We start from the raw sequence: 15,760 nt of genomic DNA on the forward strand, positions 1-15,760 counted from the left end.
TTTTGTTTCTTTTGTGTTGTCCATGAAAATCCGTTAATCTTTAAAGCTATTCAGAGGTTCAATTAAATAATATTTTACTACTAAAAATATATCGCAATAAAGTACTTAACCTGGAAATAAATATGAGGATCATCTACAATTATCTATTACACATGCGTACATAAATAATTAAGTTGCAGTAAATATATCACGTCCAACGAAATAAAATATATGTAAATTTATATTATTTATATAATATATTCAATATATATATATTAATATATATTTGATAATATTATAACGATGTAGAACAATCTATGTATATCATAAAATATTTTACAATTTTTTAAAAAATAAATTATGTTTTTACTCACTGTTAATTTATTAAATTAAATTATATTTGTATTATACTAATGTCAATGATTATTATTGACCATTAATATTCTAAAATGATACAATATAATATATTATATTATACTGTAAAATTATTATGGATTCAATATTATATCCAATTATCAATATTATAACAATAATAAAAATTTAAATTATGTTTATATAATAGTATATAAATATTACCAATCTTCCTAAGCGGCAAATGTTCAATCTTTCCAGTCAAGTAGAACCTGAACAACAAAGAAAATATAATTAATGACCTAACATACGTCAAACATGTGATTAAGTAAACTTTACAAATAAGTCAGCGTCTGCCACTTAATCAATTGTTCAGTAGTTGCTTTTGTGTTCTTTACCCGAACCACTACTGTGTTATTCGGGAACAGGAACAGCCTGAATAAGCCTTTGCTCTTGCATATTCACGCGTTCCCACAATAATGCTCAATTGTTCATTTTCGAGTCTGTTCGAAAGTTCAGACGAGAAAACCAATTTCCGTATAAATTCAAATCAAAACAAACAGACGTGGAACGGAATGGAAGGTAAAAAATAAGAATAACGGAACATTGAAAACAAAACATTACGTTGCTATCGATAGTATGCCCAAGTCGACTTCAAGGAAATAATTTAAAAAAATAGTCGACTCTAAAAGTAGCCCAAGATAAGCCGAAACGGAAAATAGTTACTCGGGTAAGCGCGTCCCACTTGGAGTCGATGTGCTACTGCAGGTGAATCAGTTGTAAAGTTTAGGGAATATTTAGGATGGCCAGCAACGGTCAAACAAATTTAGCTCTCAACCTAGACGAGGTAACAAAAAACTCATTCATTTCATTATTTATTTAAAAAATTACGATTTAAATAAAAACAAACCGGAAGGATTCCGAAACGCATCAGCAAAAAGAAGATAATCAATTGGATGTAGCTGAGTCCATCAGCAAGCCGCGTCAACATTCTTTACTCTATTCGGTCGATGACGTTCCACCGTGGCATCTTTCCTGTCTTTTGGGATTTCAGGTAAATAATTAAATAACATTCAAAATCGGTATTAGTTATACCTTTCATACCGAGGCCTTCGTTGTGTGTTTGTACGCGTCTTTGAATCTAGGTCGCTAGATGTCCTATATTTCCTCCCCAAATGCAACGGGATTCCCGCCTCCAGCAACTGTTTCAAAATTCAAAAGATTTTCATCCGGTCTTTTTCTTTTGACAGCACTATTTGATGATGTTCGGAGGGACCATTTCCGTGCCTTTCATCCTGACGCCGGCCTTGTGCATGGAAGAGAACGATCCGGTGCGCAGCGCCATCGTTTCCACCATCATCTTTGTCTCGGGCATCATCACTCTGCTCCAGTGCACTATTGGAATTCGGTACGCAATGCGATAATTTACATCTTGAATTAAATGTTTAATCTATATATTTAGGTTACCTATAGTTCAAGGAGGTACGTTCGCATTCTTGGTGCCTACATTTGCGATCTTGAATCTGCCTGAGTGGTCATGCCCAGCGCCCCAAGTCATGGCCAACATGACGTACGAGGACAAGACGGAACTGTGGCAATTGAGGATGAGGGAAGTGCAGGGCGCCATCATCGTCGCTTCCGTCTTCCAAGTCGCCATCGGTGTTTTCGGTATTATTTGAATGTCCTGATGGTATCTTCTGGTATTGTTTAAACTTGAACGTTATCTTTGAAGGAATTGTCGGTTTGATTCTGCGATTCATTACTCCACTAACAATCGCTCCTGCCATTGTCATGGTGGGATTGTCGCTTTTTGGCGCGGCAGGAAACATGGCAGGCAAACACTGGGGCGTTTCTGCATTGTAAAAATTCGAGTAATATTTCTTTAAGCATGAAAACTAACATTTAGAAATTTGAAAAGGACAATCATCTTGGTCATACTCTTTTCTCAATACCTCAAACATGTCAAATGTCCATTGCCAACCTATGGGAAGGAACACGGATGGAGCGTGAAAAAACTCGACATTTTCACACTTCTACCGGTAGATGACAGCAATTTAAAAATAATTCTTAATACTAAAATTTTTTTACCCAAATCACCTCACAGGTTCTACTGAGTATCGTACTAGTATGGACACTGTGTGCGATCTTGACTGCAAGTGGAGCCCTAGAATTAGGATCGCCGGCCAGGACGGACAACAAGATAAACATTCTACTAGAAGCTCCCTGGTTCAGGTTTCCTTATCCATGTACAGAAAAGAATTACATTGTAAAATAGCTTTTATAATGAACAAGACTCATTCACGTTACTTACATTAAATAGGTCAATGGGGTCTTCCAACGGTGAGCGTGGCGGCTGTGTTTGGAATGTTGGCGGGTGTTTTGGCATCGGCCATCGAGAGCATAGGAGATTACTATGCTTGCGCTAGATTAGCCGGTGCACGACCACCTCCTGTTCACGCTATGAACCGAGGGATCGCTATAGAAGGTCTCGGCTGCATCCTAGCTGGAATTTGGGGCTCTGGCAATGGAACGACAAGTTACTCGGAAAACATTGGAGCTATCGGTGTCACGAAAGTAAGAAAACTCAAGCAATGGAAGTCAAAATTTAAAAAATAAATTACCCTTCAGGTGGGAAGCAGGAGAGTGATACAAGCTGCAGCGCTAATGATGATGGTTTTTGGCGTTTTATCCAAATTTGGAGCACTTTTTATCACCATTCCAGAGCCCATTATAGGAGGCATCTTTTGCGTTCTCTTTGGCATGATTGCAGCTACTGGTTTGGCTAATCTGCAATTTATTGACCTCAATTCCTCAAGAAATCTACTCGTTCTCGGCTTTTCTATATTTTTCTCTTTAGTAAATAGTATTTCGAATTTTTGCTTTGCTAAATCTAGAAAAGCGAAGTTGAGTAGATTTATTGTGCAGGTTCTTTCTCAATGGATGAAGGCACATCCTGGTGCTATAGACAGTGGATCACAGATCTTTGATCAGATCGTCACTGTTCTAGTGAGCACAAGCATGTTCACAGCAGGGGTCCTAGGCTTCTTTTTGGATAACACAATCCCAGGTAACTTAAATAAGGCACACTGCATGCCTAGAAAAACCTATTTGGTTGGAAAATAAAATTTTCTTAAAAGGTACGGATGAAGAGAGAGGCCTGACTAAGTGGCTAGCTCACCCAGATCCAAAAATGGAAATCAGCAATGAAGAATCAGGTCGAGATCTGAAGCAGTGCACTTATGACATCCCAGTCATCACTCCATGGTTGAAAAGGTTCTAAGTCATTCTGTTCAACACTTTCTCCTAAGCACCTATGTTCACTAAGCTTTTTTTTTGAGGGACAATAGTAAAAAATGGGCTGCTTACTTGCCGTTTCTGCCATCCTATCAGCCAGGCTTATGGAATAGGAAGACCCGAAGCTGGTGTGGAAAGTCCAAAGATACAAATGGGAAAACAGCAGCACTTCAAATGTCCACAGTTCAATTAGCAACAGCTTGACGACAAACCCCTTCATCGAGGGTTTTCGAATTTTTGCAACAAGTTTTTCGTGCAAGAATACAGTAGATAAATCAGGGCGCTTAATATTATATGATTTTTTTCTTTTTACATCCATAATACACGCGATTACCTTATTTTTTGCTTTTCCGTGCATTGACATAAGGGCACCAAATACTTGAAACGATGAAGAGCCCATCCTTCGACTACCCTGATGAGTGACCTAATGTGCCCCTAAAACTTGTCTAAGCGCGCTAAAGTCAGAGTTGTCTAACTAACCAATGACAACGAGGCTATTATAGTAGGTGGATGTCTAGTAGCCAATGACACAAGGCGAACTACTCGAATATTTCTTTTTTTTTGGCGCCAGAAGAGCACAGCGATGCAAACTGAATTGCGTGTAACGCCACTGGTGGCGATCGGCTATTGCCACTTAGGTTAAAAAAAAAATTAAAAAATGATGCCATCTTAATTCAAGATGAGAGAAGAGCATTATTTTTTAAAACAATAATCTCTAAATGATACGTAAGGAAAAAAGCATTTGATATTCGAATAGCAATGCACCACAGCCTGAACGAAACTGCGCCTTACACAATTTTGGCGCGAAAAAGGTAAGATCTCGTTTGACGACCTTCTTTTGTGGTTTACGTTCTCATTTTTTGCGTTAATAGCCTGCTTTTTTCTAAATCATTACCAAGAAGAATGTAATCATACCGTTTGGATTTCTAACAATAGAAATCTTTTCGTTCATGCACAGTTGATTTAAGAGGATAAACAACCGAATGAAATAACGACTGAAGATGACCCTTTTATATCCCAGTGGAGCGAGAGCGTGACCGGGAGACGCACCAGTACTTGATAATGGGGTTTTTTGTGGGCCAAGGTAAGACGAATTTGCATTTCGTTTACTGGACACTAACATTATGCTGGTTGTTTTTCTTTGTTCCATCGCCGAATACTTTCCCCTCAAGTTTCTTTCGCTTTCTTCCTCCCGAATCAAAACGAACAACCCAAACTATGAACGGAATGACGAGCAATTAGAATCACTAAAATTACGACACAACAGTTTCGCCATGACGGAAGTTTTTAATACTTTAATGGCGGGTTTTTCATTCAAGCACAAAACAATACACATCGAATCAAGGGTTAGCTTTTGGGTTGTAACGAAAAATAGGCAGGTAAAATAAAACTTTAATCTTCATCGCTTGACTCGTTGGTGGCTTGAATGCCATGAGGGACTAGCTTGCGGTCGTTTAAAATACCATGTTCAATGAGATAGCTTTCGAGATCGCACATTTCAAACTCTTCACCGAGCTCGTCCGTCACTCGAACAAGATTACAGACCAGTTGGCCGGCTTTGTAAGCTAGGAGGGCTGGCACACCACTAGCTTTAAAGTTGGCTGACATGGAAATGAGAGATGGTCGAACTGTGCAGAACTTGAGGTGAACATAATGTTTGGAGAGAGACTCTAGTGCCTTTATGGCACTTGAACAGCCAGGGCTGTTGGGCTCATGAAGAAGTATAATGACACTGACAGACTTATCCTCCCCATCCACCGCTGTGAGGAAATCATTGCAGTCCTTGATTACACGGACTGATCCAAACCTCATCCCTGCCGTTTCTCTATGTAGCATTTGCTGCAAATGAAAAAATAATAAAACAGTAAATTTTTTTTAAATGCTAAGAAAGCCCAACATCCCTTATGTGATTAGGAACTAACCTGCATTCTTTGCTGAACAAAATTCTGTATGCATGCTTCATCCATCAACTGTGCCAGCTCATCTTCAAGCTTTTCTTCTTCCGATTTAGCCTTATCGTCTTCAGCCTGTTGGAAACCAAACTTGCTATCATCACCAAACTTCTGATGACAGGTTTATGCAAAGATATTTAAGTTTCTATGATTACATTTGTTCTGCAAGTAATGGAGAATTTTTTGGCTAATTTGGCCAGTTCTTCCTTCTGTTCTTCTCTCCTTTCACGCTCAAGCTGTTTGAAACGTTGGTAATCTCTGATCACTCCTTTTGGTCCAGTCTAAAAACAAAATTAGATATAATGCCGATATATATTTGCACCGTAACTTTATGGCAGATTAGAAATCTAATTTTACATTGCAAGACGTTCCGTCCCACTGGCAGTTGCCATTTAGAGCTGATGGCTCAACGGCCGCATCGTCAGCCGGACACTGTGATTTCTCCCCATCCTCGTCTTCACCTTCACTTTCACTACTGCTACTGCAGTAATAATGCAGTTTCTCCCCCATTAGTTTATCGTCAAGTGTCGCCATTACGTTAAGTCTTTGGTATCAAACAAAACAATAAAAGATTGACACTTTTCAGGAAGACTGTAAAGTGTAAACAAACGGCAGCGTCAGGGCGTGTTGCCAAGTATCACAATACATGACCGAATTCTGCCACTTCAATGGCCGAAACCGGCGATGATGGTGAACAATCGAACAAACATATGACGTAAAAACCATGAATTTGCACTTTTAGAAAGACTAAAAACGTTCCCTACGTTTCGTTTTATGAAATAATATATCTACGTTTTCTCTTTTGGACTCTTGTCAGCTTTGGGAGACAAATATTTTACACGATTAGTTCCAACGGTTGTTGGCAGCAACTTACAGTCGGCGTTGTAAATCAGTTAACATTTGCCTTGCTGGCTGCTGGTGAAAGCAGATTATCAATTCTCAGTGCAATTCCGTTGTATGATGTAAAATGATATCTGATGGTACCAAACTACCAATTGGGTAGTAAAACCAACTTGGAGAATTCATTCGCATTGAACGGACAGCAATCGATCGGTGAGAAATGGGTCACGTTCAAATTTTCATTTTTCTTTCTCAGTTTAATAGTAGATATCGTATTACCATCAACAGCCAACCGTTATTCCCTATTCGTTTTGTTGTCCTTCTTGTTTGCAAAATAAGATAATGTATGTCAAGAGTCTGAATTTTTACGCAAGCAACGAATCTTTGTCAACGGCAGTTTCTTGATTTTGACTAATTCATAGGAACACAATTATAAGAGCCACGTTGAATCCTGTTTGATTTACTTAACGAGCACGTTTCGGCACTCGTGCAATTCAAGAGAAAGCAAACTTCAGCCATATACTTATGAACGACATTTCTAAACATCATCTTGTACGTCGTAATTGGACATTTAGTTGTTATCCTCTCTATCTCGTGTCTTGTTTAGGGAGGAAAGCCATAAGCCAACTACTTGGACGTATTTATTTGACAGTGTCCTGTCGTAAAGTGGACCCATCGAATAATGTTGAAAATGCCAAAGAAAAGGCCAGTTATCGAATGAAAAATGGTGCCTTGTTGGAACTTCTCTGCTTTTGAAGATGAACTGGTAACAGTCACGTTCGTCGAGCCTAACTTGGTTGCACAAAAACACCATAGCCACGTCAAAAATGTATTTTTGGTTCAAAATCTTACCGTTTCTTTTCTCGTTTGCTTTCAGATTGCATTGAAATATATGTATCGTCATCCAGTGAGAAACGGCTGCTTGTGCTCACTGAATTCACGGCGATGACAATCAAGAAAGTTGAACGAGTCCGGCCATTTGACTAAAAGGAAATACGACGTTCCGTATAAAAGATGAAAACAAATGTGAAATCTCATCGTACGAAAATCCTGTCGTCACTTTCTCAGCCCAGGTGAAAGCGTTGAAATCGCACATCATCCTAATTGAATTAGGTGTCTTTACAAACTATTGAAAAAGATAAACAAACGGCTAAAACGAAGGCAAAGAAGTCGGCGTTCAGCTAGACAAATTATGAACAAACTAAAACTCTTGCATTTAAATAGACCACCTTTAATGTTTTGATCCTGTTTACAGGTTACACAGGTAGATCATCATTCAACATCATCAGCCAAGCGTTGAAGCGGTTAATGTAAATCTTTTCTCTTTTTAATCATTTTTGGTCCGTTCTAAATAAAAGAACAATAAACAGGTAAAGAGCAGCACAACAAGTGGACGTGCCCAGGTAAAAAAAAAAAAAAAAGACTTTGTCATTTCTAGTTCTTACCTCTTTTCTTTCCTTGTGTGTGTGTGTGTGTGTGTGTCATATTTGCACGGATCTTTTTTTTTTGTTGTTGTGCTTATGCGGCATCACATTTTTTTTTTTAGACCAGACTCTCTCTCTCTCTCTCTGCTGCTCATCTGATTTGATGGTGGCCTACAAACAAAAATTGTTGTACAAGAGATGAAAAGGTCCAGTGCAGTTTTTTTTTTTTTTTTTTTTTAGGTTTCTAGGGGATGATGAAGAAAAGAAAAGAAAAACAAGTGGATGGAGATTGGGGTGGCGTATATAAAAAGGCATGCAGTCATCATGGTAGTCATCATTCGTTCTTTGCTCGTCTTCGGCTGATGTTAGCTCGTGCCAATCATTTCAGTGGACATCCGATATAATCAACCTATCATGTTCAAGGTAGACTTGTACTAGATACAGGCCAAAACATTTTGCAAAAGAAATTTTTTATATTTGTTTATCTTTTTTTTTTTTTGAAAAAAATCCAGTTCCTTGTGATTGGCTGCTTGGTTTTGGCAGTCGCTCATGGCTTCCAGCAGCATCCGGATTCCGGCCTTAGAAAGACATCAAAGCGCAGCATCGATTCCCAAGGTAAACGACTTCAAGTTGAATCCAATTGTTTCCTATTTTTCACCAATGCCTAATTTCACCTTTTGATTTGTTTCATTAACGTTTTGATTAGGTACCCCATTTTTCGGTGTTGGTCCAGACGCCGATTTCGCCGATCGATCCGGAAATTACGGCGGTGAACAGTCGGCTGGCGGAGCAACTGGCGGCTACGGTGGCGAACAACCTTCCGGAGGCTCAGAGTACGGAGGAGCCGGATCGGCCATCGGCCAGCCAACAGCCGGTGCCTACGATTCATCGTCGAATGGCTCACCATCTTTAGGATCTAGCGACTCAGGTTATGGAGGTCAGCCGTGGACTCCTGTACAACAGTCTTCTTCCGGCGGATATGGAGCAGGAGGAGCTTCCAGCCAACAGCAAGGAGATTTTTCGAGTGGGGCAGCAGGTTACGGTGTAGCCGAAGTGATCACCGTGCCAAACATTCCTGAACCGGTAGACAGTTACGGCGGAGCCGGCGGAGCCGAACAAGGTTTTGCCGGATCGGCCGCTTCAGCTGGAGGATACGGAGATGCTGCGGGTGTAGGACCGTCCCCCGATGAAGGATACGGCGCTCCTCCATCATCTGAAGGTTACGGCTCGGCGTTTGAAGAACCTTTGGCACCGGCCGATGCGTACGGCGGGCCAGCGCAACCTCAAATTCAGTCCGGGGGCGGTTACGGGGGTGGGTCCAGCCAGCAGCAGGCGGGCAGTTACGGCGGTAGCCAATCGCAAGGAGCCGCAACCCCATCGGGTTATGGAGGAAGTGAAAGCCAACAAGGAGGAGGAGGAGGAGGTGCGTACGGATCACAGCCGCAAATACAAGGGTCTTCCGGTGGCTACAGCGGCGGATCGAGTCAACCAGATGGCGGACAATGGCACTCACCATCGGCTCCATCGGGAGGCAATTACGGTGCAACAGGTCAACAAGGTCAGCAAGGTGGTGGTGGATATGGCGGAGCGGCACAGCCTCAAGCACCAGCTCAAGGATCCTTTTCATCATCCGGCAGCTACGGAGGTGGATCGAATCAACAGGCGGGCGGGTTCCAGCACGGCGGTCAGTCGCAAGGACCAGTTCACGTGCCAACAATTCCATCTGGCGGACATTACGGTGGTGAATCGAGCCAGCAAGGCACCGGAGGGGGAGGATATGGCAACGCAGGTCAACCTCAGGCCCCAGTTGCAAGGCCTTCCATTCCTTCCGGCGGTTACGGAGGTGGATCTAGCCAAGGCTCATTCGGTCACTCTTCAGCTCCCGTAGGAGGTTACGGAGGTGGAAGCCAACCCTCAGGCGGATACGCTCAGTCACAAGGATCGCCATCGGCCGGTGGAGGTTACGGCGGCGGAAGCCAACAGCAAGGAGGTCACAGCAGCGGATACGGCGTTCCCGTGCCTATTCCTTCAGCTCCCTCAAGCGGTTCCGGAAACCAACCATCGGGCGGATACGGCGGTGCGCAATCTCAGGGGCCAGCAGCCGTCGGCGGAGGATACGGCGGTGGAAGCCAACAGCAAGGAGGTCACAGCAGCAGCGGCGGATACGGTGGGCCATCGCCAGCACCGATTCCTTCAGGTCCCTCAAGCGGTTACGGAAGCCAGGGGAGCGGAAGCCAACAATCGGGCGGATACGGCGGTGCTCAGTCTCAGGGATCACCAGCTCAGGCCGTCGGCGGAGGTTACGGCGGCGGAAGCCAACAGCAAGGAGGTCACAGCGGCGGCGGCGGCGGCTACGGTGGCTCATCGCAAGCACCTCTTCCTTCAGCTCCATCTGTTGCAAGTCACGGAAGTCAATCAGCCGGCGGATACAATGCAGGTCAATCGCAGAGACCATCAGCTCCTTCCGGTGGATACGGAGGTGGATCGAGCCAGCAGACAGGTGGATACGCTGGAGGATCGCAAGGTCAGCATGGAGCTGGATTTGGTGGTGGTGGTGCTTCGTCGCAAAGACCATCAGCTCCGTCAGGTGGCAGTTACGGCGGCCAACAGGGCGGCAGCGGGTATGGAGGAAATCAACAGCCTCAAGCTGCAGTACAGAGGCCAGCGCCATCTACCGGCGGCTATGGAGGTTCTGCATCTCAAGGAGGTGGAAGCGGATACAACGGCATCCAATCGCAAGGGCCTGTTCAAAGACCTCCAACTCCTTCTGTAGGAGGTTATGGCGGCGCACCTAGCCAGCCAGCAGGAGGGTACGGTGGGTCGCAATCGCAAGGACCTATCCAACGACCACCAGTTCCATCTAGCGGATACGGCGGCATCCAATCCCAAGGAGCAGTTCAGCGACCTCCATCTGCCGGTGGAAATTACGGCGGTCAATCGCAAACATCCGGTCAAAGACCATCAGCTCCATCCGGAGGCGGTTACTCTGTCCCAACACCAGGGGCAGCAGCTCAAAGGCCTTCGGCTAATTCAGGCGGCTACGGTGGCGCCAGTCAGCAAGGCGGTGGATTGGCGCAACGGCCGGTTCAGCGACCTCCAGTTCCGTCCGGAGGCAATTACGGCGGTGGAAGTAGTCAGCAAGGAGGCGGATACGGTGGCCAAGTTCAAAGGCCATCAGCCCCCAGACCATCAGCGCCATCAGGCGGCAGTTATGGTGGCGGTAGCCAACAAGGAGGGGGCTATGGCGGTACTGCGGCCCAAATTCAGCGCCCTTCTTCCGCATCTAATCACGGTGGAGGACGTGGTCCTGCTCCGCGTCCTTCCGCTGGATACGGAGGAGCTTCAACAAACTTCATTCCGATCGCACCAGCTCCTTCCGGTGGAGGCGGTTACGGCGGATCGCAGCCTCGCCCAGCGCCTCCTAGTGGATCCAGTTACGGGGCATCATCCCACGTCCCTGTTCAAGTAGCCCCAGCTAGAGGAAAGACCACAGGTAAAAACTGAATTAAATCCAATAAATCTGCTTTTCATTCAGCATTACGTCATTGTGGTTGATAGGTGCGGTTGGTTACAGTTCTCTGCCTCCCGCTACAGTTTCGCTGGACGCTCCGTTCGTCCCATCGGCCCTCATTTCATCCAGCGGATACGGTCGCTAATCTGAAACGTTTCGTTCGAAATCTTCTATCAAAATGAATATTCTTTACCTTAATTTTTTTTTAAACCGACAATAGGACGTCCGCATTAACGTCCTTTGTGTATCATCATTTTCCACGGGATCGCGTCATTGCTTCTTCATTCTCCATTTCTCTCGATTCAAAGCGTTGATGTCGTCAGTTACTGGCCGACGTGGCGAGCCAACGCACCTTTATACGAAAGCACATTGATTATTACGCACCTGGAGATTCGATGCGTTGATTATCGAAAAGAAATCGATGGCCCTCCATTTACGTGTCTCATTTTCCTACGGTTACGTCACAATACAAAATATAATTCGAAAAAACAATTGGGTTCATTTACCTGGCGCTAGAGGTCAGCACTTTTCATAGCGCATTTAACCAATTATCCTTCCTATATTTAGGTAAAGAAAAATTGTTCGTGATTGATTTAAAGTCTACGGCATCAAATGCATATCTAATAATATTTGCTTACATAAACTTACGGAATAAACTAAATATATACTAAATAACCCCCTATTTTTTTAATAAATGGCTCACAAATGCGAACTTACGAGTTGGAAAAAGAATGGGGGATAAAAATGAGAGCGTGAACGGCTCTGGGGACTGAAGCCGTGCCGACAGGTGCACACTTTACACGATATGAGCTGGCGGCCGGTGCATGTATTGAAGCGAACGTCCGGCAAAAAAAAAAAGAAAGAAAATATTCAAACAATCAACGCAGCCAGAAAAGTGGGTCGCGTCTGTTTTCAAAACGAAACACGTTTGCAAATGTAGACAGAACTGCAGCTGTCGTCAATTGCTGTCAGATCAAAAAAAAAATAAATAAATAAATAAATAAAAAAAAAAAAAAGACATTTCAAAATCAGCTTGCGAGAATGGGATGCAATGCAATTAACAAACAACGTTCAAACCAAAATCACCCCTCGTTATGTGAGTGACAGAGAATAGCGGTCAGTTCAATGCTTCTTTTTGACAACATCGAATAATAAATCACCTATTCACGTGCATTACCATCTTTTTCCATGGAGTGTAAACGCGCGTGAAAAACAGCGCGATCCATCGAGGGCGTCTCGTACAGTTCACGTTGAACGCTGATTTTCCTTGTTCGCATACGTGTGTTCCATTGTGGGAGTGGCTTTTCGCCTTAGTAGTTCGATCAGCGTGACAGATGGCAAACGGGTTGACGCTTTGTCTAACTGCGAACGCTATCCCATTGCGAGTAGTCCATGTCCAAGCAGACGAAACGACACCTTGTTCGCGCCGGCAACGTGTTGCGAAAGAACCGACGATTTTAGATGGCAAGCCGAACATCAAACGAAGTCGAAGCTGCAGACATGACTTGGATTGTGAGTTTGAGCACCTTCAAAAAATGGTGTGCTCAATTGCCTGTCCTCTTCAGCGGCTTGTTGGTCTTCGTGGCAAGCACTTTGTTTTATCACGCCTATTTCCTCCAGCCGACTGGCAACGGTGTGCACCAATGGTCAACCACAAGCAGTTTGGCGATCGATGCACAGACTTCAGCTGAGGTGGAGACGCTGCTCAAAGAAAAACTGGACCTGCAACAAAAGGTAAATGCATTAGAAATGGAGAAGAAAAAGCGAACAGAATTGATGGCAAACATCAAGGAATCACAGCGCCAATTAAATGCAACGTTGAACGAACTAAATCAAACGTGGCAACTCATTGAAGAATTAGACAAAGAAATCGCCATCCTCGAAGCCAATGCGACAGTACATCGAAATTTTTTCGATTATTTTTCAAACGTTTCACGTCAAATGGCCTATCCGGGAGTGGAATTCTACACGCGTTACACCATGACTCGTTTAGGACTGCAGCCATTGGCCGGAATCGAACCGCTCAAGCCGCAATTAGGTCCAGTCATCAACGACGTGCTCTCGTACCAGTACCCACTGACCGTCCCACCTTGTCGGGATGTCACCGGTGTTAATCGCACTGTGTTTGTAGCCATCATTTCGGCTACGGACAATTTCGAGAAACGAAGCACAACGAGGCCGTTGTGGCCGACTCTTTTCAAAAGCCAGCAAGACAAAGGCCTGATGGGCATCGCTGGATTCGCCTTCATTTTGGGCAAACCGGATCAAATCGAGACCCAAAAACGGATCGAAGAAGAGAGTCGAACGTACGGCGATATTATTCAAATCGAAATGGTTGACGCATACAGGAATTTGACCCTGAAACTGGTTGGACTTTTCAGTTGGTTGCACACTCGAAATTGTTCCAAAGTGGATTTTGTCGTCAAGGTGGACGACGACGTCTTCGTCAACGTTCGCAATCTCGTTCAATTCGTCCAATCTCAGTCCCGGCACGACGCCAATCTGACAATCTTTGGAACTTCAGCTGGTAATCTGTGGCCAGCGCGAGGTATTTTCATTCAATTGAGAAATGAATGTTTATTTACCTCTACCATAACAAAATTAGATGGCAAATGGGAACTGACGTACGCGGAATGGCCATGGCATAGCTTTCCACGTTATTTCAATGGACCGGCAGTCTTATTCCCTGGCAATACGATCGTTCCATTGCTGGCGTCATTCCAAACGACGCCCATGCCACACATTGACGACATCTATTTCAGTGGCATCTGCGTCGAAAGGGCTGGCATCAAAATCAGCTACTCTACCAACTCAACCAAGTATGTAGACTATACAGAATAAGACCATTGCAAATGTTGATGTCAGTTTCCTGCGTTTACCGGTTAATACTAAAAACAAATCTTTTTTTTTTTTTAAATGAAACTCCAGCGTTTTCGAATTTGCGCCTCCCGACTCTCTGGATGCTTGCGATCTGCGTCGATTCATTTCAAGGCGGACGCCGTCCAGCAACTATAAGAACAACTCGCACGTCGTCACCGAGGATTTCTACAACAACAGGACTAGCTGCGTTATGGCCGGACCTAAAAACGGAACCAACACGACAATAGACTACACCGCACCAGCCCATTTTTACTTTCTATAATCAAACGAGATGTAAAACCAAAATACAAGTAGAAGCATAGACGACACTATTGCGTTATGGCTTACTAAGACTCTAAGCAAATCAAAGAGGGAGTGGCTTCGGTTGCACCCGGCTCCGTCAATGGCAACCACGAATTTCGGTCATCTATTCAGTGGTCGTCCACGCCCGCGTCCGAAAGCTCTGGACGCGCTAATAGCTACGCGAAATGAGAAAATAGGACCACAATGAGTACAATGTATTGGGCCACGTTGCTATTGTTGATCGTCTTCGTCAGCAGCTATGTGTTTTTCATCGATCAAACAACCTTTCTTCAGGTACATTTCATTTTAAAAATATTGGGGGGTGATGTGTAATCCCTGATTAACGCCGGCAGGTGAGGAAATTAGTTTTTTTTGGGGGAGGATTGAAAGATATCGAAATATATAAATAAATTGGTTGTCAATGTTACATAGGAATGTTTAAACTCTGCACACCAAAACGAAACGATTGAAAACCAACGGGAAGCGTTGGCGAAACAAAAACTCGACGCGCTTCAAAATGAGTATAAAATGGTGGCTAATTTAATCGTAATCGAGAAAGAAATCCTTCGCCAATTGAACGCGACCGTCGTTGCAAAATCGAAATTATTAGGACAACAAATGGTATCGAGGAGAGACAGAAATCAAACAGAGTCGTTCATCCGACAGTTTCGAAAACAAAAGAAAATGTTGCAAGAAATCGCCACACTCTACATTTTTCTATTAAGAGAATGTCTCTCTTGCAATTTTTCAATTAAGAGAAAGATCCTCGTCGTTTCATTTTCAAACAAAAACGCAGCGTTTTGGCGACCAAGCTGCCTGACAATCCAACGAAAAGTTTATGACGTTGCTGACATCTACCGTGACTCAAATGAAGAACTTAGATCCGAACGTGTAAACTTCATATTTTAATGAAACGAGTGGAAAGCTTCTCAAAAACCCACACACATTAATCAATAAATATTTTTTTAATGGGCCATATAAATTTATGATAGAAAATGTTTTTCTACTATGATATGCTTAAGTTATGAAATGTCTAATCAAATATGTTATACCATTGAAGCTTTCGAAATCACGCGTCTACTGAAGATCAAAAACAGTTGGTGAATGTGACGTGGTGCTAATTTGTTTCCTAGTTCATTCTAACACGAAATGCAAGTTGGAATTCTTACGAGGCAGACTTACCTGTTGAAGGCGATGAACAGATTTTCCAACAGGTTGCCACTGATGCACATGCCAAAAATGAAGCA

At 43.5% G+C, this 15,760-nt stretch overlaps 4 protein-coding genes and 1 long non-coding RNA gene across 5 annotated transcripts; 3 read left to right on the forward strand and 2 right to left on the reverse strand.

Annotated features, from left to right (window-relative positions):
• Positions 1–1,052: 1,052 nt before the first annotated feature.
• LOC130698118 (uncharacterized) lies at positions 1,053–3,087 on the reverse strand. Its single transcript, XR_009421749.1, has 5 exons — positions 2,952–3,087; positions 2,642–2,887; positions 1,798–2,182; positions 1,241–1,725; positions 1,053–1,168 (listed from the first exon to the last, which is right to left on the reverse strand). It is a non-coding gene; the product is annotated as an uncharacterized LOC130698118 (long non-coding RNA).
• Positions 1,053–3,941, forward strand: LOC130698041 (solute carrier family 23 member 1-like). The gene is made up of 12 exons (XM_057520820.2): positions 1,053–1,177; positions 1,247–1,384; positions 1,581–1,738; positions 1,793–1,998; positions 2,063–2,189; positions 2,249–2,369; positions 2,435–2,576; positions 2,651–2,904; positions 2,959–3,186; positions 3,256–3,397; positions 3,468–3,603; positions 3,678–3,941. Exons 1-12 carry the CDS (start codon positions 1,133–1,135, stop codon positions 3,826–3,828), a joined length of 1,848 nt encoding a protein of 615 aa, XP_057376803.1. The 5' UTR covers positions 1,053–1,132; the 3' UTR covers positions 3,829–3,941.
• A 963-nt stretch (positions 3,942–4,904) lies between these two features.
• Positions 4,905–6,207, reverse strand: LOC130698089 (phosducin-like protein). Its single transcript, XM_057520895.2, has 4 exons — positions 5,934–6,207; positions 5,732–5,857; positions 5,547–5,651; positions 4,905–5,463 (listed from the first exon to the last, which is right to left on the reverse strand). Exons 1-4 carry the CDS (start codon positions 6,108–6,110, stop codon positions 5,017–5,019), a joined length of 855 nt encoding a protein of 284 aa, XP_057376878.1. The 5' UTR covers positions 6,111–6,207; the 3' UTR covers positions 4,905–5,016.
• Positions 6,208–8,159: 1,952 nt separating this feature from the next.
• LOC130698034 (spidroin-1-like) lies at positions 8,160–11,993 on the forward strand. The gene is made up of 4 exons (XM_057520812.2): positions 8,160–8,263; positions 8,353–8,455; positions 8,547–11,333; positions 11,399–11,993. Exons 1-4 carry the CDS (start codon positions 8,255–8,257, stop codon positions 11,494–11,496), a joined length of 2,997 nt encoding a protein of 998 aa, XP_057376795.1. The 5' UTR covers positions 8,160–8,254; the 3' UTR covers positions 11,497–11,993.
• Positions 11,994–12,812: 819 nt separating this feature from the next.
• On the forward strand, positions 12,813–14,532 carry LOC130698194 (uncharacterized). Its single transcript, XM_057520971.1, has 3 exons — positions 12,813–13,899; positions 13,957–14,170; positions 14,280–14,532. Exons 1-3 carry the CDS (start codon positions 12,813–12,815, stop codon positions 14,491–14,493), a joined length of 1,515 nt encoding a protein of 504 aa, XP_057376954.1. The 3' UTR covers positions 14,494–14,532.
• Positions 14,533–15,760: the final 1,228 nt, after the last annotated feature.

The sequence above is a fragment of the Daphnia carinata genome, chromosome 9, assembly GCF_022539665.2.
Source record: "Daphnia carinata strain CSIRO-1 chromosome 9, CSIRO_AGI_Dcar_HiC_V3, whole genome shotgun sequence".
Taxonomy (NCBI): Eukaryota; Metazoa; Arthropoda; class Branchiopoda; order Diplostraca; family Daphniidae; genus Daphnia; species Daphnia carinata.